The sequence below is a fragment of the Rhodofomes roseus genome, assembly GCF_022264815.1.
Source record: "Rhodofomes roseus strain CIRM-BRFM 1785 chromosome Unknown C8Q71scaffold_15, whole genome shotgun sequence".
Taxonomy (NCBI): Eukaryota; Fungi; Basidiomycota; class Agaricomycetes; order Polyporales; family Fomitopsidaceae; genus Rhodofomes; species Rhodofomes roseus.
In genome coordinates, this window is record NW_025952971.1 from 508,846 (window position 1) to 527,427 (window position 18,582).

Genomic DNA, 18,582 nt, shown 5'->3' on the forward strand with positions numbered 1-18,582 from the left:
GAACTCGGCTGCCCGCGCCAGACCGCGAGCATGGAAGGTCACTACCAAGGCTGGATGATCCAAGAGCATGGATGCAATAATCTCGCCAAGATAGACGTTGTCCGGCAGCCGGCTTCATGCAGTGCTCCGGGGTGGGCTGCCAGTGGACATAATGCTGTAGGAGCGGGCCCGGGTAGATATCGAGACGCCTGAGGGAATGAGTCGCCGGTGTATCTCGGAGTCGGCGCAGCACGAAGGCTGGTCGGTCTGCCCGTACACCGCTATTGGACCCTGATACTCCGATATGGAGGGCTGCGACTCGGCTCGCGTTCCACGAGAAGTCCAAACGATCGAGAGTAAGCTCCGGTTTGGCCCATGATGTCGTGGCCATTAATGTGAGGACTTCGAGAGATAGACCGGCTATTGGGATAAGTGCCGCTGCGAATTGCTCACAGTGATCAAGGGACTGGACGTTTTAGATGCTCCGTACCTTGAACTTCTCAGCGACCTACTAATAGGCTACTATGGTTCATCAGTATCACTGATATGTTCGGCGGTATGATAGGCCCATGCTCACGACTGCCAACTCTACGAGAGCTTCGTTCAAGTTGACTATCACGAGTCTTATGAAGGCAAGTGTCAAGGGGTCTCACCTTCAAGTTGTCTGTCAGTGATTGAGTTTCGCATCGAGGTACAAAAACGACAGTTTGTCGATATCGGTACACAACTTTGTTAGCCATGTCACCGCTACCGTCCATTGTATTGGGTCCATTGTCCATTGGCGTCGTCGTCTCGAGCATGTGAGTATGCTGCTGCCTTGAAGACACTCCTAGTACTGACGCCGACGTTCGTCACCAAGTCTATTCGGGATAACCTGCCTACAACTGTATCTCTATTACACGAGATTCTCGAACAAGGACGGAATCACTCTCAAACTTTATGTACGGTTGGATCTAACTTCGATGCATATAAGCCTCGCTGATTGTCGGAGCTGTCTCGGAAGGTCGCTGCGCTCATGTAGACGTCCAATCTTTGTTACCACCGGCGCTCCCAAGCTGACAACGCTACTAGGACAATCGATAGTTTGCACGTCGTATTGCTAATACTGACGAACTATCATTACACTGTGACGTCGTTCAATGACCCGCTCGCGTTAGACAGTAACTATTGGTGTGTATGTTCGTACTCATCTTGCACTGGCACAGAGATCTTACCCGTATCGATATCAGGGCCCTCTTGGTACGTGTGTTCCTTTGTGTCATCTTATCGTGCTCATCATTCTGTAGGGTCAGGTCACTGTCGGTGTGAGTCATACGGCAGACGTAGATAAGGCACGCCACACTGATTTACAGCTTACAGGGTGTACTAGGTGCTATGGTCCAACAGTAAGAATCACTTTGCCGATTGTTGCTGAAGCCGCACCGACATGCAACTGTCAAAGCTTCTTCGCATACCGAGTTTATATACGTGAGTCGCACCAGATTTGGCGCACGCAGACACTGGCATGTCATTGAATACTCTATTGACGATCAAGTTGGCAACAAACGCATACTGCTGCCTCTCTCCATAGTAAGTACACTGTTGTCACTACACGCGAGGTTCAGGTCTAATTTCACGCCAGTCTGTGTTGAGTATCTCACAATTAGGTCCATTTCTCAACGTTATCGGTCCGTATACTTTTGACATATCCGAATAAATTCTAGCTCTCGGAATAGGTACGCGTATCACATATATTATGCGACTCGTCCCCAATGAATTGATTCTATTAGCATACACTGTCGTTGGGTACTCTGATATCAGCGTGCTCTGCCGTACACCCAACTGACCTCACGTCTGATTTTGACAGGGTTGAGATTATACACCTCACCAAAGCCGATGCACTACTGGTACGCTTCGCACTCCTTTCCCGTGTTCTTTTCCATGATATGTCCGTTCCAGCCATACACCGTAGCCGGCTTGGGGGTCGGCATAGCATGCGATTTGCTGATTGTCGTCACCCTCATTTACTACCTGCGCGTGAGACGGACGGGTTTCCCTAAGTACGCATCGATCTTCCAAGATGTTTACTCTTCACCAGCTAATGTCTTTATGCGAAAGGACGAAACGTGCCATTAATCTGCTCATCGTGTATGCATTGAACACATGTGAGTAGTTGGTACTCAACAATACTGCTTCTCTTATTGACTCGTGGTCGTTATAGGTATGCTTACTACGTAAGGCCGATTTTCACTTGCCGAAGCCACTGTCATTGACGAAGATGCAGGATGTTTGCGGTTTTGCACCTCATAACGGTGAGAAACCAAGTATCCATTTCGGTCCACGCTAAACAACGTTACTAGTTTCTCATCTACTCTGAGACCATGGTGTACACTGTCTTCTGGTTTGTCCTGATTCGCCGTGAGTAGGCCCAGCTATCAGGAGTTGTCACGCACCTCATGACTCTAATACCTCAGTGTACACCTGCACCACACTCTCGACGTGCGTATGCATTCTCATTGAATCTACTCGAGAATGATGTTTGTGTCCAGGTTGAACTCGAGGGAAACCGTGAAACACGTCCTCGAAGCCCACGGCCTCATCAGCATCCCGATTGTCGAAGCCCAGAGGGTCCACACAGAGGCCAATTCGGAACTGTCCGCACAGATGCGCTCCAAACGGGCACCTCCTTCTACGCAGCTGGACTTCGATGGAACGTATGCAGGAGGCTTCTAGGAGGTTAGTGGAAACGCTGTGATATGTGTAGGATTGGAGTCCTCCGGGTCGAAAACCCCGGGCCATCAACGGGGGGGCATTATCCTATCCCATCCTATATCCTATATATCCTATACTAGCGGATACCCGTGCTCCGCTACGGTTGAGCAGCATTGCATTGAAGGCCTTATTGTTGTCTATCATATCGCAGCAACGTAACAGTTCTATGCCGGACAATTTCACGATGAACTACTACACACGCCAGCCACTGGTGTCGCCGCGCCAATGCGAGTTCACTCGCACATCCATTCTGCCGGCCCAGAGGTATGTTTTTTGCCTCTCGAAGGAGTGGGCGTGGGAGATGACTCCCTGACACGGGTTACACTTAAACCGGACCTGCATAACTTCTTAAAGGCTGGCATGCCTGGCGTTTGAAGGTATGAATACTCGTCAAATTGGCATGCATGGATAAGAGTACTCACCATCCGGAACCTTCGGAAGTCGAAATAACTTGTGATTGAACACCCCGACTAACAGCCGCCGGCGTACCAAGGAAGGAAATACCATCTGTAACGTCGACGTAGATTCACAGAGCGATACCATTCCCGTCGCGCTCGACTCCAGTCAGCCGACCTTTGAATGCGACGTACTTGTTGTCGGCCTCAGGGATTGGCTTCGAGTGATTATAGTAGCGACCACTATCAGGAATCTGGGCTGTGATGGGACACGGCCAGGGCGTAGGTGGACTTCTACGCTGACGCACGTGTTGACAGTACTTCCCGCCGTCGCTTTGTTAGCATCATTCACCGAGTAGACATACGGTTCGGGACCCGGGAGAAATGTCGAACTTTGAGATCTCGTCAGCATTGCAAGCAGTTCGCGCTAGGATTCGGAAGACAGTCACGGGCTTGTTGGCATTACCATCCGAGTACTGCGGCTCTGCCTCCAAGTTGGCGGGCAGCTCCAGCTAGAGTCAGAGAATGCCAGAGGTCAGTGTACAATGCACAGTAGTACAGACATCACGTACTCGACAGGAGTGAGTCTGTTTACAACAGGGATCTTATTGGTATGAACAGGATCTATCTCGGCCACGGACCGGGTAACCTACAGTGGATCAATAACTCGTCAGCAGCTAGCGTCGTGTAAGGGGGAATGAACATCGTGTGCTCACATTTGCATGCACCTGCTAGGTAGAGCCCTCTGGGAAGGAAAGCCCGCGATCGTCGAAGAAGGTAGCGCTGCGGGTGCACAGGGTGCATACCACACCCGCGACCCACATACCCGTACCCACATACGGTGCTACTCGTACCCTACTACCCGGGCTCACCGCCGGTGTTCGCAGTGAACCGCGAGTTCACCTACCTTAGTGTTGAATGCGCGGGTTGGTGCGCTTGCGCCTGCACCCGCCCTTCTCCCCACTTTCTCGCCCCGGCCTCGCACCTCACCCGTTTCCGTGATTTGCCCGCCCTCGCGCTCTATTGTCGCGAAGCTCATTCAACGGTAGATATACAGCTGCCAGCCGTTATTTACTTCTATCGCAGTTCATGGACACAAATATAATCAGAATAATCAAGCCAGTGCTTTGGTCTTGTCTTCGTCCATGGTGTCCCTGACAATATCATCCGTCCTCGTATCAATGGTCAAAGGTTGAGGAGCCACCCAACCCTTGCTTCGAGCTAGCTGCCCGGAAGAACCTTCATCCGGCGTTACTGCAGTGGCGGGGCGAATGTTAAACAGTTCGTGAGAGCCGGAGTCCAGAAAGTGTTTCATCCCGTCTCTCGTGTTCAAGCTGAATGGAAACAGATCAGAATGGACACGAGTTGCAGTAATCTGTCACTCACGTTGATACTATGGAGCAGGAGTACACTGTCAGGGATCTTGAAGTCAGTTGCGCAGTGATATGTCAGAGGTTTATAACGGACGCACGTCGAACGAGAATGAAGTAGAATATACTATAAATCAGCGTGTCCGTCGAGGTATACCACTAGATGATACCTTGCCATCAGCCATCATATATGAGCATGAACCTTCGCGAATGTCATCTCACGATGATGAGGCATATCGCTGTGAAAACGCTGAAAAGGAAATCAGACATTAATGTACGGTCCTCCGTGCTCACTCACGTTGTCAAAAGGCCTGCCATGCGACCGCGCAGTCATCAGCACTACGTGTCAACGGGGCAATATCAGAGTAATTGCGTACAGGTGTTCAACGCATATGCTATCAGTAGGTTGATTACCCTGTTGGTCCTGAGAAGTCATCGTCAATAGTGTCGCAAAGGGTACGCTGGTGACGGTTGAACCCACTTCGAGAACCCGGTGCGTCCCATATGGAGGATATAAATTGTACTCGCTGCGATCATTGAATCGCAGACGATGTCAGCAACGAGTGCTGCGGCAACGTATGCCTTCATCGAGTCCTGATGAGTCTTCAACCACCTTCAATGAGTACGAGTCTACGAACCGTCGCTTTTGGAGACGAGTCAAAGTAATGGTTGTTGTATCTGTACAACGCCTCGATGAGTTAACGATGCATATAATTGTTCACTGTACCAGACTCGTACCCCACAACTGTGTATGCTATGTTGTTGAGAAAAAGACTTCAGTTACTTGATTGTGAGGCGAAACTCAAGATAACGGTAGTACCGAACGAGCAACCTGGCGGACAACACATGAGCGGCTGAAGGCTATGTAGCGGACAACGGTACACACCAAGTTGCGCGATTGAGAAGCTACACTTTGTACCGCCAATCCGTTTCAGAATGGATAGTACTAGTGCGTTTTGTGAGATGGTAGCAGCACGCACAATTGTAATCGGTAACCACAAGTTCTTGTTGTTGACTGACAAGACGATGTCTTTATAGGTATCAAATACGAAGTATAGGCTATGACCTCACATTTGTATAGGCGATACGCGAAAAAACTGGAATGTCCGTGTGAGTCCCCCAACAAGCGTCCATAAGCACTCGGAACTCACAGCTGAGCCATTGAACTCAGAGCACCCTATGTAGCCGCATGATTAGCGAGACGCATACAGGGTCCGATAGCGTGATAGCTGCTGACCCCAACCGTGCTTTGTACCTGCGTTGTCCGGCTCAGCGTTAGTGCGACGATGCATTGAACTGGCTCATGAAAACACTCGTACCGATAAACTCCTACAAAGTCGATAAAACGTGTCAGATGACTGGCTGTATATCCATGCTGATGCGTGCCTACCAAGTATCCGCCTGAAGTCTCACGTAGTCGCCGAAATGAGTCACTGTATAGTAGTAATAGGTAGTAACCAAGAGTGCGACATGTAAGGAATCGAGAGCCCTTGATGCTATTTAGCTTTGTTTGAAGATGACTCAGATTGGGGCTCAATGCAGGACGTACATCTGAATTGCAACCTGCGTATGCGAGTTTGAGTCCATATTTCCTTTCAGAGACGGTGTTTTCTTACATATATTTTTATGCCACGGCCGTCTCGGCGAGAGTGCTGAGTATAGTAGGAATAAACTTGCATACATGTAACTCCGTAGATGCTAGACAGTCGGGAATCGACGATTTCATGAGGAGGCTGTAGAACGGATGTACGGAGGGACACATACATCGTGGACAGGATGATTCCAATGAAGGTTGCCCCGAGAAGGCCATCTAACGCCGGCGGAGAACTCATGACGTATACTTGCCAGGAGATGAGATAGGGCGGCCCTGATGTAGCGAAGAAATCTGAGGCAGTCCACTGGCTCTGTACCTATGCTATATAACCTCTCAGTCGTCGATTCGTATCAATATTCCAGGTGCCCTACATACCGGATGCTCTGACTCCATAACGATGAGCCCCTCATCGAAAAGGCGCGCAGCATCGGATCTGGATTTTGACCGATCCGTGTGCTGTGCCGCCGCCCGGCCTGTCTTCTGTAATTACCAACAGTCCGACACTTGTGTCCGATAAGTACAATCTGCGCACGAAATATCGTCGGTCCACCGGTATGATCGATTATGGGTGAAAAGGTGGACTGAAGCTAAAGCTATGATCAGCGGCAGTACCACAGGCCTGTATACGACGAAGATACGCAAAAATTATTGACCGGTATATTGCAGAGTACTTTCGAAAGCCTTATCGCGCACCTCTCGAATATCATGTCCGTCTGTGACGTCCAAAGCAAATGTTCCGTTATTGGGGTGAGGAGGCCTGACGTTTGACACGCACCAACTGCTTAAATCATCATGACCGGCATGGGATCGCGCACGAGTGGTTCGCAATCGTGTCGTGGACGTCCGCGTCAGGTGAAAAGCACCGACAACCGCGGGCCGCTCTACGCATTCAAAAACACGTTGAGCAGCCACTGTCAAGTTTCTGGGACGGAGCCGCATCTTCAGTGTTTGATCCGAGGTTTCTGTGACCAAGGTGCATAGCTGCCACTACGAATTCAGATTGGTATTTACCGTGACCACATCATATAGTACTTGAACTTAGGTCATCCATCGCTCACGCGCCGGACAGTGGTGCAGAGTCTGAATCGGTGCATCAATGCGCGGAGATTGAGTAGCCCTAGAGCGTCTCTAGCGGGATTGGGGATCCACGAATTCCCGTTCAAAGACAGGCACGTAGACGATATTCCCTACAGCAAGCATCATTCAATGTAGTGCCTACGCTGACAGACTTGATCACTAACCATAGGATTTCGACAGTGATGCGAGCCTGAGGGAGGCTGTAACATTGCGACGTGGGACCTGTGAAATATTTCCAGCGAAGGGAAGGGGACCTGCGTGCATAGAGTTGAACGAGCACGGCCACTGTGACGTAGTGCAAACTCACCTAGAGTGTAACTTGGCGAGGAACAAGTAACGCAGCAAGCATAGCGCAGCTACGCATGATATGACCACGTAAGATAAACACATGCCACTTTAGCTGCTGCCATGTACGCACCCAATCCAGCCAGCTCGAATAGAACCTAGGACATAGTCAGCCTTGTTGCTGAGCTGAACCTAGTATCGAGCCTTGTCATGGAAGTGCTGCCTTTGCAGAGTACTGTGGATGAGTCGATGACAAATGGCAGCCACTGGGCGTTGCAACGGAAATAGAGCGGTACTGCTTTGGTAGCGGAATGAGAAGGGCAAGGCGGCGCTGCGCCTATAGTGACTCTGTGGGGACAGGACCGCGCATGGTCCCTAGCCAAATTGATTGTCCCGACAGACGCAAGCTTCAGGGTTCTTGATCTAGAGATGGATCACATGAACGTTTGGACAGATATGTAGGATATGACGCCGACTCGGCCCACTTGTTCTCAACGAAGTTTGCACATGATAAGAAACATACAAACGCACCACGCACAATATGATACAGTGTACAAATATCCGGGTATCACTCGTCTTCTTCGTCCTCGGCTTCCTCTTCTTCCTCTTCGTCGCCGTTACCCTTGTCCTCCTCTTCCTCTTCCTCCTCAGACTCGACGACCCGCTTCGACGACTTCGACGACGATGCGGGTTGCTCCTTAGCCTTGGACGAGGAAGAAGAGCCGGGTTTCTTCTGCTTCTGCTTCGATGTTGCGCTGGCGGGCAGTTTGGTAACTGCCTTTGCCTTCGGTTTCTTCTTTTGAGGACGCTCTTCCTCCTCTTCCTCCTCTTCATCGTACTGGTCGAGATTCTGGACCTTGGTGTAATCTATGCGGACACCGCGGGTCCTGCGCCCTCCTGTGATGATATTGCTCGTATCGAGCGCACCAAGCTCATCTTGTTGCATATGTTGCATATATTAGTGCGTAGCCCTCCCAATAGCTTATGCCACACAGGCGCACCTTCATCGACCCCAGCATCAGAATCGTCGCTGCCGCCGACTTCATCCTCAGACTCTTCATCGCGCTTCGACCTTGCACCGCATAAGATTCCATTATCAGCAAAATTATAACAAGTCTTACTCACTTCTTGCTTTTCTTCTTGTCGCTCTCCGACGGCTCCGCCCTTCGTTTGGTGCGCGAGGACATGGCTGTTGCAGACAAGTCGCTGCTGAGCGAGCGGTCAACGCAATCCCGCGCCACTCCCACTGGGCGCTTATCCGAGAGACTCGATCACGCCGGCAGATGCCGAGATTTAGCGCGAGATCTCTGATCGGGCAGATCGCGCGACGCGATTTCCTGTTCATTTTCTGCTCCATTTCCTCCTTCATTTCCTCCTCCATCTCCTTCTGCGCCCCCTTATCCCTCCCTCGTGTCCCTCTATATTTCATTGTTGCATAGAAGTTATGTCTGCAACTGCCAAACCTGCCGTCGAGGAGGTCAAAATGGACGTGGAGGACGCGGGCAGCGCGCCGAGTGAGGCCAAGCAGACGGAGTCCGGGACTGCGGTGGTCCCTCCGACGATTGTGAAGGCAGGCAGCGACGCGGGATCGGAAACCAAGCAGGAGGCTGACGGAAGCGACAGCGAGGAGAAACTGCGCGCTGTGCGGCAGAGTACGTGAGACACAGTCATATCATGCCGTGACTGGTGTTGACTAGTCGACTTAGTTGAGTTTTACTTCGCGGACTCCAACCTTCCGTTCGACAAGTGAGTAAACATCGGAGATATAACACTTCACATCCTGACAGACGCGCGCAAGATTCATGTGGACACTGCACACCGCCAACCCCGAGCACTGGGTGCCCGTCTCCACCGTAGCTTCCTTCAAGCGTATGCGCGATTGGCAGAAGCACGGGATACCATGGATTACCAATGCACTCCGCATGTCGACAGAACTCGAGGTGAGCGAGGACGGCACCAAGGTGCGTCGGCGCACGGAGGTGCAGCCGCCGAAGGACCAGTTCGAGAGGAGCATCTACGCAGTGAGTCTATCCTCGCTCAAGGGTATCCGTGTTCTCAAGGAAGCACTCAACTGCAGAAAGGCTTTGGTGAGGAGGAAGACACCGAGACGCAGAGGAAGCTGGAGGACTTCTTCGACAAGTACGGGCGGACGAACGCCGTCAGGATGCGGAGGACTGAGGATAAGAAGTTCAAGGTATGTGTTCACGTCTCACCATTGTTACGAAGCTGTACTCATCACACTTAGGGCTCCGTATTCGTCGAGTTCGCCGACTTCAAGTCCGTCGAGACGTTCCTCAATGCCATCCCCAAGCCATCCTGGAACAACGAAGAGCTGAAGATTATGACAAAGTGCGCTTGCACCCGTACGCCTCTGCGTCCAGTCACCTCACTAACCGCGAAACAGAGAAGCCTACTGCGAGATGAAGATCAAGGAGAAGGGCCTCACGGGCAAGGCCGCCCGGCTGCGCAAGCAGACCATTCAGTCCGGGAAGGGGTTCAACGCGTTCCGCGAGATGGAGGAGGCGAAGAAGAACAAGGACAAGAAGGGCAAGGGCAAAGAGGACGAGAAGAAGGAGCCGGAGCTCTTCATCGAGTTCATGGGCAGCAAGATCCGTGTCGAGCCGGGCGAGGAGGGCGGCAGCGTCAAGGACGAAGACGTCCCCGTCGCCAAGGGCGCGTCGCTCAAGTTTGACGGGGCCGGCGAGAGCACCACGTTTGACGAGATCAAGGTCTGTTGGGCTGCTCGAATGTCCGGTGCCCTGTGTGCTAACTCCCGTTCATCCGCAGAGCGTGCTGAAGGAGCGCTTCTCGCGCGCCCCGTACGTCCAGCACACGCGCGGAGAGAGCTCAGGCCTCGTCGGGTTCGAGAAGACCCTCACCGAGGACGAGATCACATTCGTGAAGGAGCACCTCAAGACGCTCGGCGGCAAGGACGTCTCCTGGAGCATCCCCGACGGTACGTCTTGCCCCTTCACCCTTGCCCTCACCTGTCTCACACTCGGCCTTTCACCACAGAGGAGACAGAACGCGCCTTCCAGCTCGAGCGCGCACAGGCGTCCGCCCGCCGCGCAGTGCACTATAGCCAGAATAGCCGCGGCTCCGGCAGGGGCCGGGGGCGGGGCGGGCGTGGTGGACGCGGTGGGCGTGGTGGGCGTGGTGGACGCGGCCGTGGGCGCGGCGGCGCTCGCTCGAACGGGGGTTCCAAGGACGAAGGAGCGGGCGCGGCGGCTCCAGGCGAGGAGCAGGCGGGCGACAAGCGCAAACGCGCTGTGGAGCCCGACGGCGGGCCCCACGTCGGCCAGCGCGGGGCGGCCGTCCCGGTCATCCAGAGCGCGAAAAAGGCGAAGACGGGCGAGGGGTCTTCATGAGCCTGAGCTGTGCAGCTTGTTCAGAAGGAGCAAACTACTGGCGGTCATAAGTACTATGTAGCGGTCGAAGCATCTTATTGTAGTTGTACCGAGCATTGGGTCGTTGTTTCGCATGTACCTCTTGATTTCTCGCGCGTGTATACATGGATGATTGAGACACAAGGTTCACATTGGAGATACACGATGAATAGAGGAGCGAGCGAGATCGGGGGCACATGAACAACTTGGTGAACACTCAGTTGCCGGCGCAGTAGGAGACCGGCGTCTATTAGCCAGTGCATCTCTTCAGCTCTCTTCAGCCATCTTCTTTTCGCGTTTCCCAATTCTAGACCTGTCACTCAGTGTTCGCTCGTTCAAGACGTTGACTATGATTCAAAAAGCTCACTGAAATACCCTGTTGCTGCCACAGACCTTGATGTACCGTCGCAAGGCAGCGAGCCAAGAATGGGCATACGAAGGACGATATCAACTGAAGGAGATGACTAGTAACTAGTAGTAAGTACTGAGAACATTGCAATTGAGCCTTCAGCCTGCCAACAGCCCGACAGCACTCGTCCGAGTCGACAGACAACTAGCCACAGTGGGGCTTAGTTCTGACTTGCAACGACTGCCCGCGATATTCTCCTTGCGACTCGAGTACCTGCCCACTATGCTTTGACTATGCTCATCGGATAATGATGTGCCGCCCGCATGGAGTTGTATGTCGTAATTCGGGCATACTGCCCTTGCATGAGACACATCAGGCTACTGCGAATATACTCACATCACCTACTCATCCTATGACAGTGTCCCTGCATATCGCCGAAGGCGTGGAGGTGAAACGGTGCGCGTTCTTTGAAGCTTCTCTACCAATGTGGACATACTAAAGTCAACAGTCGGGTCGATAGCTGGCTCTTTGCGGCCCGTCCACAACACCGCCTCGTGAACGTCTTTCCGGCTTGGTAGCCATGCGTTCTGGGCTCTCTCTCAGCCCGAATGTACTTACTATTATAGACGGTGAGCACTGCGACAACCTATGTGGTTTCCTCTTTATAATCTGCTCATCGCCGATATTCAGTAAGTGTAGGACAAGCACTGCCGGGCCAGTACCGACGCCATAGAAGCCCTGCCTCATACAGCTTGAGCGCGCCCATAGTGATAGCGCCTCATTGTCTACGACATGAGCGCAAAGGGATGATCCTGGGCGTGCGATGCGCCTCTTGTGTTTTGATCATGCGCGTTATTAGCCCATCACACCTGTCGACGATCCGCTCATGCCCAGTTGGCCCAACATGAATAAAGGCCTTGTGCCTGTGTCTGCATCCCGTTTTCACTTCTCGCTGCTGCCCCTCAGGGCGTTCGTATTGGGCATCGTGTACTCTTTCATTTATTGTCGCCTCCCGCTCATTTTGTGCTTTCGCTTTGCACGTTCGTATCATCATCCCTGTTCGCTCTCGCTGCGATGGCCCCCAGCATGCACAATGATTCTGTGGTAACGTTACCGGTTATTCAGCAGTACAAGCTGGTCGTGGATCCACAAACAACCGGTCAGGAGAGACAGCCTCGAGATGCGAGTTTCTGGCTCGTCTTTCTGGGTATCGGATTCGCCACCATGATCACTGCTCTCGAATGGGTGTGTCAATCCTACGTTTTGGTCAACTGAATGATGCACGACTTACCGGTACACACAGTCTGCAGTCTCAAATGCACTACCCACTATAGTGCAGGATTTGCATGGCTCGTCGTTCATATGGGTCGGCTCGGCTTATACGCTAGCGGGAACGGCTTTCATTCCTCTCAGCGGAGGCCTCTCACAGGTTCGTCCAGTCGCGTGAGCGAACCGAGGCTATAGCGCTGACAGTGTATGCTCCCGCAGATCTTCGGAAGACGCATCGTTGTTCTGTCGTCTCTGGCGATCATGGCCCTAGGCAGTGCCCTATGTGGGTCTGCGCAGAGTATGACGCATCTTATTGCTGGAAGAAGTACGACGTGCCCTGTTACGTGCTAGATGTTCGCTGACTCTGCATGACAGCCGTCCAGGGCCTCGGTGGCGGCGGCATCTCCGCGACAACTGCCATAATCATATCTGATCTTGTACCTCTCAGTGAGCGTGGTCTGTATAACGGCCTAATCGGAATGTACGTGTTACCCTCGACGATGACAGACGATATCATTCATGGATAATCTATTGCAGTGCTTGGGCGATGGCCGGCAGTATGGGACCTATTGTCGGCGGTGCCCTTGCTCAGAACGGCCAGTGGCGGTGGCTCTTCTGTGGGTTCCGTTCTGTTCAAGAAGATAGTATCAAGCGATACTCACGATGTCGCAGATCTCAACCTCCCAATATGCGGAGTCGCGGCCATCATTATGATATTCTGTCTACGTGTTCAAACACCTCCAGGGACGCTAAGAGAGAAGTTGCGCCGGGTTGACTGGCTGTGGGTGTACCTTTCCCTTTTCGCGCGATCCCACGCTGACGCCGTGCTCGCATCTAGTGGCACGTTCCTGGTCATCGCTGCGACTGCGGCTTGTGTCATTGGACTGACTTGGAGCGGCATCCAATACTCTTGGACCTCCGCGCCAGTGCTCGCGCCTCTCATTATCGGGATAGTTGGGATGGTGGCGTTCATTACGTATGAGTGCATCTTCCCGGAATACCCACTTGTGCGTCGCACTCCATCCGATGTCCGAACATGACTGATTCGTCGGCAGGTGCCCTCTGCTTTGCTGTCCACGATAACTGGTATCAGTGGCTATATGCAGACGTTCCTCTTGCCAATAGTGATGATAGGAATCATCTGTGAGTGCTCAGCAAGTATTACATGTGAAATACACGCCGACCGGGTCTGCAGACTACATCCCAGTATACTTGCAAGCATGCAAGGGGGCCTCCCCCATTGGCGCCGGCGTAGACATGCTATCCTTCTCTTTGATCGTTGCACCCGTTGGGTTGCTGGGAGGTGCGCTCGTAAACCGCACGGGGGGATACCGAGCGCCACTGTGGACGGCCTGGGTGGCCCTTATGGTAGGCACGGGCCTGCTCATTACTTTGGACGCGGATACCCCGCTTGGCCACACCATCGGTTTCATCGCACCATGTGCTTTGGGCTGTGGACTCCTGGCGTTCTCGACGTACTTCCCGGTACTCGCGCCGCGTGAGTCTCCCATTAAATCCTCCCCAGAGTATTGTTGACAACGGAGTGTACGGCTAGTGCATGTTTCGCAGAATGGTCTCGCCATTGCTTTCTTCATGTTCCTCCGTAACTTTGCGATGGTATGTTCATACATCCTTCTTTTCTGTAGAAACCCTGACACGTGGATGAAGGTCTGGGGAGTAACGATCGGCGGAACCGTCCTCCAAAACGAGCTCCCGAAGCACTTACCGGCTGCCTTCGCTGCTCAATTCCCGGAGGGCACAGTCATTGCGTACGCGACCATCCCCACCATCTCGAGCCTTCCGGAGCCGCTACGGACAGAGGTTCGCCAAGCCTTCGCAGCCAGCCTCAAGGTCGTCTGGGAAGTCCTCCTGGGGGTTGGTGGCCTCGGGCTCGCCTCGAGCCTTGCGATGAAAGCGCTGCCTTTGCACACAGCCGTGGATGATAAATGGGCGTTGCAGCAAAAGGAGAAGGGGAGCGTTGACAGCCTCAGCACTCTTGGTACAGCGGTATAAGGGTTAACTATCCGTTCGTTCCACATTCATTGTCACTTCGCACTGCTACCAGGGCCCCGACTGCATCCGATGATGTAGCCATACCCATATCTATACGGTCCCATGCAGTTAATCATATGGTTTACTCACAGTTCGTAGTGACCCGGATTCCAAAGTACACTGGCAGTGTCGCTCTGCACTTTGCAGGCATACATTGTAGCCGTAGCAGGCCACGCACATACGGTAAGATGCACATCTGTAGCTCAGTTTTAGCCTGAGATCCACCACATTGTTCAGTGGCGAAGGCCGGCCGATGCACGTAGCATTGGTCATAACTTAGCACTCATCCAACAGCGTTGCAGAGCAGTTCGGAGAGCATGCGCGTCATGACAGACTCGCTCTTGAGCAGTTGCTTCTGCTGGGACCTGAGGCCTGAGGCCTGAGGCCTGAGCAATGGAACTGTATCGGGAATCCAACTTTTGTCCATGGAGACTAGCGCGTCGCCTAGCGAGCACGCTATAGCGCTATATATCAAATATCCGAAAATCATACATGCTGACGACACCGTCTTGCTTGGTTGGCTGAACGATGGTCACCACAAACTACTTGGAAGGGCCTTAATGTCTCATAGGGATGAATTGTGCCCCGAATAAAGGATCGCGCACGTCAAACAGCGTAGGCGCATGACGCATGCCGACGCCGCATATAATGCGAGGCAGTAGGTGATGGGCCATTGGAAAGCTGAGTAAGATACAAGATAAGCTCGAAAGTTGCAAGGGCAAGAATGCCCGTCAATATGCCATCGTCCGTGAGTGAGAATGATCCAGGAGTATGCACCGCCAGCATGTCTATGTTGTCCCTCTAAATTGGCTTGTAGATTGCCTACGACAATTCAGAGTCATTAGCCAACTCTTCAAGAAGCAGCGCCGACACATACCTTGATTTCATCGGCATAGTGCTCCGCCACCTTGCGGCGCTGCACCTTCTGCGCAGCTGTGACAAGCCCGCTCTCTGGCGTCCACTCATCCGCAGTGAGGACGATACTCTCGAGGATCTCCATCGGCTTGAAGCCGTTTTTCTTGCCGACGGCGTTGCACTCCTTCATCACGAACTCGCGTACGCGGTCGTCCTTACAGAGATCGGGCAGCGCCGTGTGCGCGGGCAGGCCCAGGGACTTGCTCTCGAGCGCGTGCCGGAGGTTCGGCTCGTGCGGAATAATGATCGCGATGGGTTGCTTCGCGTCGGGGTGGGCGTGCACGCAGATGTTGGAGACGAGGTTGCACGACTTGTAGACGGACTCGAGGCGTTCTAGGGCGATGTACTATGAAGGAATCGGTTAGTCGACCTGATATGGTGAGTTCCGGGTCGAGTACTTGCCTCTCCACCTTGCAACTTCACCAGGTTCTTGATCCTATCAGAACAGGCGTCAGCGCTCTGCGTGGGCTTGCGCATCAAACACAAGTCACAAACCTATCAATCAAAGACAAGGTGCCATCCGGGTTCCATTGACCGACGTCACCCGTCCGGAACCAGCCATCCGGCGTGAAGATGGATGGGTCGTTGTTCAGGTCATCGCGCTTGAAGTAGCCTTTGGTCAGCGACGCGCCACGGACCCAAACCTCACCCTGTGGTGGGTCATTCGTGGACAGGTAGTTCGCCTCCACGACGTCTTTCAGCTTGATCTCCATGGATGGCACTGGAAGGCCGACTTCGCCGAACTTCGAGTACTCCGGCGGGAAGATGGCGGTCATACCACATGTCTCGGTCAGACCATACCCTATAACAAGTCTCACGTCAGTGCGAGAGACATGACTAGGGCCGAACAGACAAACCGGGAATCATCTTGACGAGAGCCAGGGCAAGGAACTCCTGTGTCTCGACGCTAAGGGCGGCACCTCCCGAGAGGGCAAGGCGCAGCCTGCCTCCCGTCGCTGCACGTACTTGCGAGAACACTGCGCTGTCCACAAGCTCGCTCAGGCCCGGCACGCCCGCTTTCTTAATCGAGATCGACGCATTGAACATGCTCTTCTTGATCGAGCCGCCCTGGTTGACCTTGCCCTCAATGCCCTTGCGGATCATCTCCCACACCTGCGGCACGCCGACCATGATCGTAGGCTTGAATGCCCGGATGTCGCCGAGGCAGTTGCGCACGGACGTGTCCATGAGCGTCTTCACGCGCGCGTACCCGAACGTCATTCCTACGAAGAACAAGCACATCTCGACGATGTACTCGAGCACGTGCGAGAGCGGGAGGTACGCCAGGTACGCGTCGTCCGACTTAAGGTGGTGTCCGATGAACGTGTACACAGCACCCACCGACGCGATCGCGTTCGCGTGCGAGATGATGACGCCCTTCGGAGCCCCCGTCGTTCCACTCGTGTACATGATGCACGCCGTGTCCTCGGGCACTGGCCGTCGCTCCTTGAGCGTCTCCTCCGACGTGTTTTTGCCGAGTTGTCGCAGCTCATCGATGTGCAGTACACGTACGCCCTCGCGCGCCGTTCGGATCTTCTCCAAGAGCGTCTCGTCTGCCTTGCCGTCGTAAATGACAATGCGCAGAGACGGCACGTTCGGTGCGACATTCGCGACGACCTTGAGTAGCTCCGCGTTCGTGAACATCGCTACGCATTCCGGCTCGTTGAGCGCGTGCTGGAGACCAGACTCGCCGAGGGTCTCGTAGGCTGTTGCAATGGCTGTTGCAATGGTTGCACAACCATATGACATGATTTGCCAGTTCGGGCTGCCAGGCAAGTCGAATGTTAGCACAACGCATTATGTGTCAAAGGTCCAAGAGTGGGCAAGGTGGCAATCGTAGCAAACGAAACACCTAGATTCATGCTGGCAACACGCACGAGGGAGCACAGAGTGGCACCACACGGCACAAACACAAATTAGACAGCAGCGGGCGCTCTCGTGCTGTCGGACGCTCTCTGGTACCGGTCGCAGTGTACAGTTCAGCACGAATATGGACCGAGGCAATACAAGCCGCAGTCACGGCCCATGACACTGTCCGACGCACTAGGAGAACTCGCAGGACCAGAAAAGACACCTGGCGTAGTACTGCCGATGACATAAGACATTGGGCGAGTGGACGCGCACACGCCTCGGGCCCGGATACTGCGCAGTTTTGAAATGATGCAGTACTGCTGCTAATTGTCGGTCGCAACATCCATCGCCCCCTCGCTCCCCTCGGTGGATACGAATAGCAAGAGCAGGAGAGAGAAGAGGATGAACGCACGCTCGGAAACGCTATGTGACGAGACACAGCACGCACCTCGTAGCAGAGTAGACATTGACCACGTCGGTCTTCTGAATACCAAGCTCTAGGAGAGCCCCCGCGACCTCGACTGCGGCCTCCTTGACTTGCTGGAAGGTGAGGTACTTGTAGTCGCTAAGCTGGAAGTACTTCCAGGTCTTCTTCTCCGTCACCTCCTTCCCCCCGACGACCTTCTTGACCTCCTTCTCCTCCTCGTGAGTGTCCACGAGTTCTCGGTAGCCGTACGACTGCTTGGTGCCGTGCGTGCGCGCGGCGTACATCAGGACGTCGTAGACGGTGTCGATGCCTTCCCATGGCTGGGTGACGAGCTTGTCGGGCGACAACACGCTCCGTCGTATCCGTGTCTCGCCCTCGACCTTCTCTGGGCCGACTTCGACTGATCCTGGGTTCGGAAAGCGTTTGGAGGGCATGGTGGAGGTTGAGTGTAAGTTGCGAGGAGACGCTTGCTGCCGGCCGCGCGCACCCAGTGACACCCACCCCGCATGATGTCAATGCGATTTATCCATATTTGGACATAACTGGGATTACGTAGATACTGCAAGCGCTCGTGGTGAACCACGCGTCTCAAGCGCGTGACCGTGTCGCGTCGCGTACCCCTGACCAGGACCTAGCCCCTGACCCGCACTGCGTCAATGTTGAATGTTCTGCCCTTCTACAAGCCAACAGTCCTCCCAGTAAGTGCTCATTCGGATTTAGAGGTGTTGAGTTTCTCAATCTGCCTGCTATCTGCATGATGACCAGTCATTGGGAATTACGGTGTCCGGATCACTCGGATATGAGTCGTACGCCGCCTTCAAGTTGTGATTTAGTAATGATCTTGCCACCGACACTGTGCTTGAGCGCATTATAACGAGTCGT

At 53.5% G+C, this 18,582-nt stretch overlaps 6 protein-coding genes across 6 annotated transcripts; 3 read left to right on the forward strand and 3 right to left on the reverse strand.

Moving 5' to 3' along the window:
- Positions 1 to 717: 717 nt before the first annotated feature.
- Positions 718 to 2,903, forward strand: C8Q71DRAFT_908927 (uncharacterized protein; the record flags this gene model as incomplete). The annotated part of the gene is made up of 15 exons (XM_047929017.1): positions 718 to 779; positions 839 to 920; positions 983 to 996; positions 1,051 to 1,131; positions 1,185 to 1,218; positions 1,266 to 1,283; positions 1,339 to 1,364; positions 1,826 to 1,865; positions 1,918 to 2,018; positions 2,077 to 2,123; positions 2,180 to 2,192; positions 2,243 to 2,270; positions 2,319 to 2,376; positions 2,433 to 2,457; positions 2,508 to 2,903. 15 exons carry the CDS (start codon positions 718 to 720, stop codon positions 2,689 to 2,691), a joined length of 813 nt encoding a protein of 270 aa, XP_047777055.1. The 3' UTR covers positions 2,692 to 2,903.
- Positions 2,904 to 4,206: 1,303 nt separating this feature from the next.
- On the reverse strand, positions 4,207 to 6,587 carry C8Q71DRAFT_145752 (uncharacterized protein). Its single transcript, XM_047916588.1, has 21 exons — positions 6,465 to 6,587; positions 6,260 to 6,410; positions 6,112 to 6,193; positions 6,045 to 6,058; positions 5,886 to 5,984; positions 5,815 to 5,824; positions 5,733 to 5,750; positions 5,647 to 5,672; positions 5,567 to 5,592; positions 5,476 to 5,510; positions 5,382 to 5,406; positions 5,316 to 5,327; positions 5,234 to 5,249; positions 5,134 to 5,173; positions 4,977 to 5,077; positions 4,873 to 4,919; positions 4,794 to 4,806; positions 4,718 to 4,745; positions 4,597 to 4,654; positions 4,512 to 4,536; positions 4,207 to 4,459 (listed from the first exon to the last, which is right to left on the reverse strand). Exons 2-21 carry the CDS (start codon positions 6,325 to 6,327, stop codon positions 4,240 to 4,242), a joined length of 963 nt encoding a protein of 320 aa, XP_047777056.1. The 5' UTR covers positions 6,328 to 6,410; positions 6,465 to 6,587; the 3' UTR covers positions 4,207 to 4,239.
- A 1,432-nt stretch (positions 6,588 to 8,019) lies between these two features.
- C8Q71DRAFT_859514 (uncharacterized protein) lies at positions 8,020 to 8,638 on the reverse strand (the record flags this gene model as incomplete). Its single annotated transcript, XM_047927647.1, has 3 exons — positions 8,020 to 8,387; positions 8,453 to 8,523; positions 8,577 to 8,638. The coding sequence occupies 3 exons, from the start codon at positions 8,636 to 8,638 to the stop codon at positions 8,020 to 8,022; spliced, it is 501 nt and encodes a 166-aa protein (XP_047777057.1).
- A 169-nt stretch (positions 8,639 to 8,807) lies between these two features.
- C8Q71DRAFT_849358 (uncharacterized protein) lies at positions 8,808 to 11,005 on the forward strand. Its single transcript, XM_047926702.1, has 8 exons — positions 8,808 to 9,103; positions 9,158 to 9,197; positions 9,250 to 9,472; positions 9,529 to 9,645; positions 9,697 to 9,800; positions 9,856 to 10,180; positions 10,239 to 10,407; positions 10,467 to 11,005. The coding sequence occupies exons 1-8, from the start codon at positions 8,896 to 8,898 to the stop codon at positions 10,817 to 10,819; spliced, it is 1,539 nt and encodes a 512-aa protein (XP_047777058.1). The 5' UTR covers positions 8,808 to 8,895; the 3' UTR covers positions 10,820 to 11,005.
- Positions 11,006 to 12,089: 1,084 nt separating this feature from the next.
- C8Q71DRAFT_146052 (iron permease) lies at positions 12,090 to 14,522 on the forward strand. The gene is made up of 11 exons (XM_047916589.1): positions 12,090 to 12,431; positions 12,490 to 12,615; positions 12,675 to 12,780; positions 12,831 to 12,936; positions 12,993 to 13,072; positions 13,128 to 13,236; positions 13,294 to 13,462; positions 13,511 to 13,598; positions 13,651 to 13,953; positions 14,011 to 14,072; positions 14,124 to 14,522. The coding sequence occupies exons 1-11, from the start codon at positions 12,261 to 12,263 to the stop codon at positions 14,466 to 14,468; spliced, it is 1,665 nt and encodes a 554-aa protein (XP_047777059.1). The 5' UTR covers positions 12,090 to 12,260; the 3' UTR covers positions 14,469 to 14,522.
- Positions 14,523 to 14,924: 402 nt separating this feature from the next.
- Positions 14,925 to 18,171, reverse strand: C8Q71DRAFT_769437 (long-chain-fatty-acid-CoA-ligase). The gene is made up of 6 exons (XM_047924285.1): positions 17,722 to 18,171; positions 16,280 to 17,187; positions 15,918 to 16,224; positions 15,825 to 15,858; positions 15,385 to 15,768; positions 14,925 to 15,329 (listed from the first exon to the last, which is right to left on the reverse strand). The coding sequence occupies exons 1-6, from the start codon at positions 18,132 to 18,134 to the stop codon at positions 15,309 to 15,311; spliced, it is 2,067 nt and encodes a 688-aa protein (XP_047777060.1). The 5' UTR covers positions 18,135 to 18,171; the 3' UTR covers positions 14,925 to 15,308.
- Positions 18,172 to 18,582: the final 411 nt, after the last annotated feature.

Excerpts from the sequence above, each read along its gene's own strand:
- C8Q71DRAFT_145752 (XM_047916588.1), bottom strand. The coding sequence starts at position 6,327 with ATGAGTTCTCCGCCGGCGTTAGATGGCCTTCTCGGGGCAACCTTCATT. Across the intron at positions 6,194-6,259 it reads GGAATCATCCTGTCCACGAT|CATCTACGGAGTTACATGTA; the intron begins GTATGTGTCCCT and ends CCGACTGTCTAG. Across the intron at positions 4,655-4,717 it reads CAGCGATATGCCTCATCATC|TGGTATACCTCGACGGACAC; the intron begins GTGAGATGACAT and ends GGTATCATCTAG.
- C8Q71DRAFT_849358 (XM_047926702.1), top strand. The coding sequence starts at position 8,896 with ATGTCTGCAACTGCCAAACCTGCCGTCGAGGAGGTCAAAATGGACGTG. Across the intron at positions 9,646-9,696 it reads CTGAGGATAAGAAGTTCAAG|GGCTCCGTATTCGTCGAGTT; the intron begins GTATGTGTTCAC and ends CATCACACTTAG. Across the intron at positions 10,408-10,466 it reads CTCCTGGAGCATCCCCGACG|AGGAGACAGAACGCGCCTTC; the intron begins GTACGTCTTGCC and ends CTTTCACCACAG.
- C8Q71DRAFT_146052 (XM_047916589.1), top strand. The coding sequence starts at position 12,261 with ATGGCCCCCAGCATGCACAATGATTCTGTGGTAACGTTACCGGTTATT. Across the intron at positions 12,781-12,830 it reads GCATCTTATTGCTGGAAGAA|CCGTCCAGGGCCTCGGTGGC; the intron begins GTACGACGTGCC and ends TCTGCATGACAG. Across the intron at positions 13,237-13,293 it reads TTGCGCCGGGTTGACTGGCT|TGGCACGTTCCTGGTCATCG; the intron begins GTGGGTGTACCT and ends GCTCGCATCTAG.
- C8Q71DRAFT_769437 (XM_047924285.1), bottom strand. The coding sequence starts at position 18,134 with ATGCCCTCCAAACGCTTTCCGAACCCAGGATCAGTCGAAGTCGGCCCA. Across the intron at positions 16,225-16,279 it reads TCTCGTCAAGATGATTCCCG|GGTATGGTCTGACCGAGACA; the intron begins GTTTGTCTGTTC and ends GACTTGTTATAG. Across the intron at positions 15,859-15,917 it reads ACCTTGTCTTTGATTGATAG|GATCAAGAACCTGGTGAAGT; the intron begins GTTTGTGACTTG and ends CTGTTCTGATAG.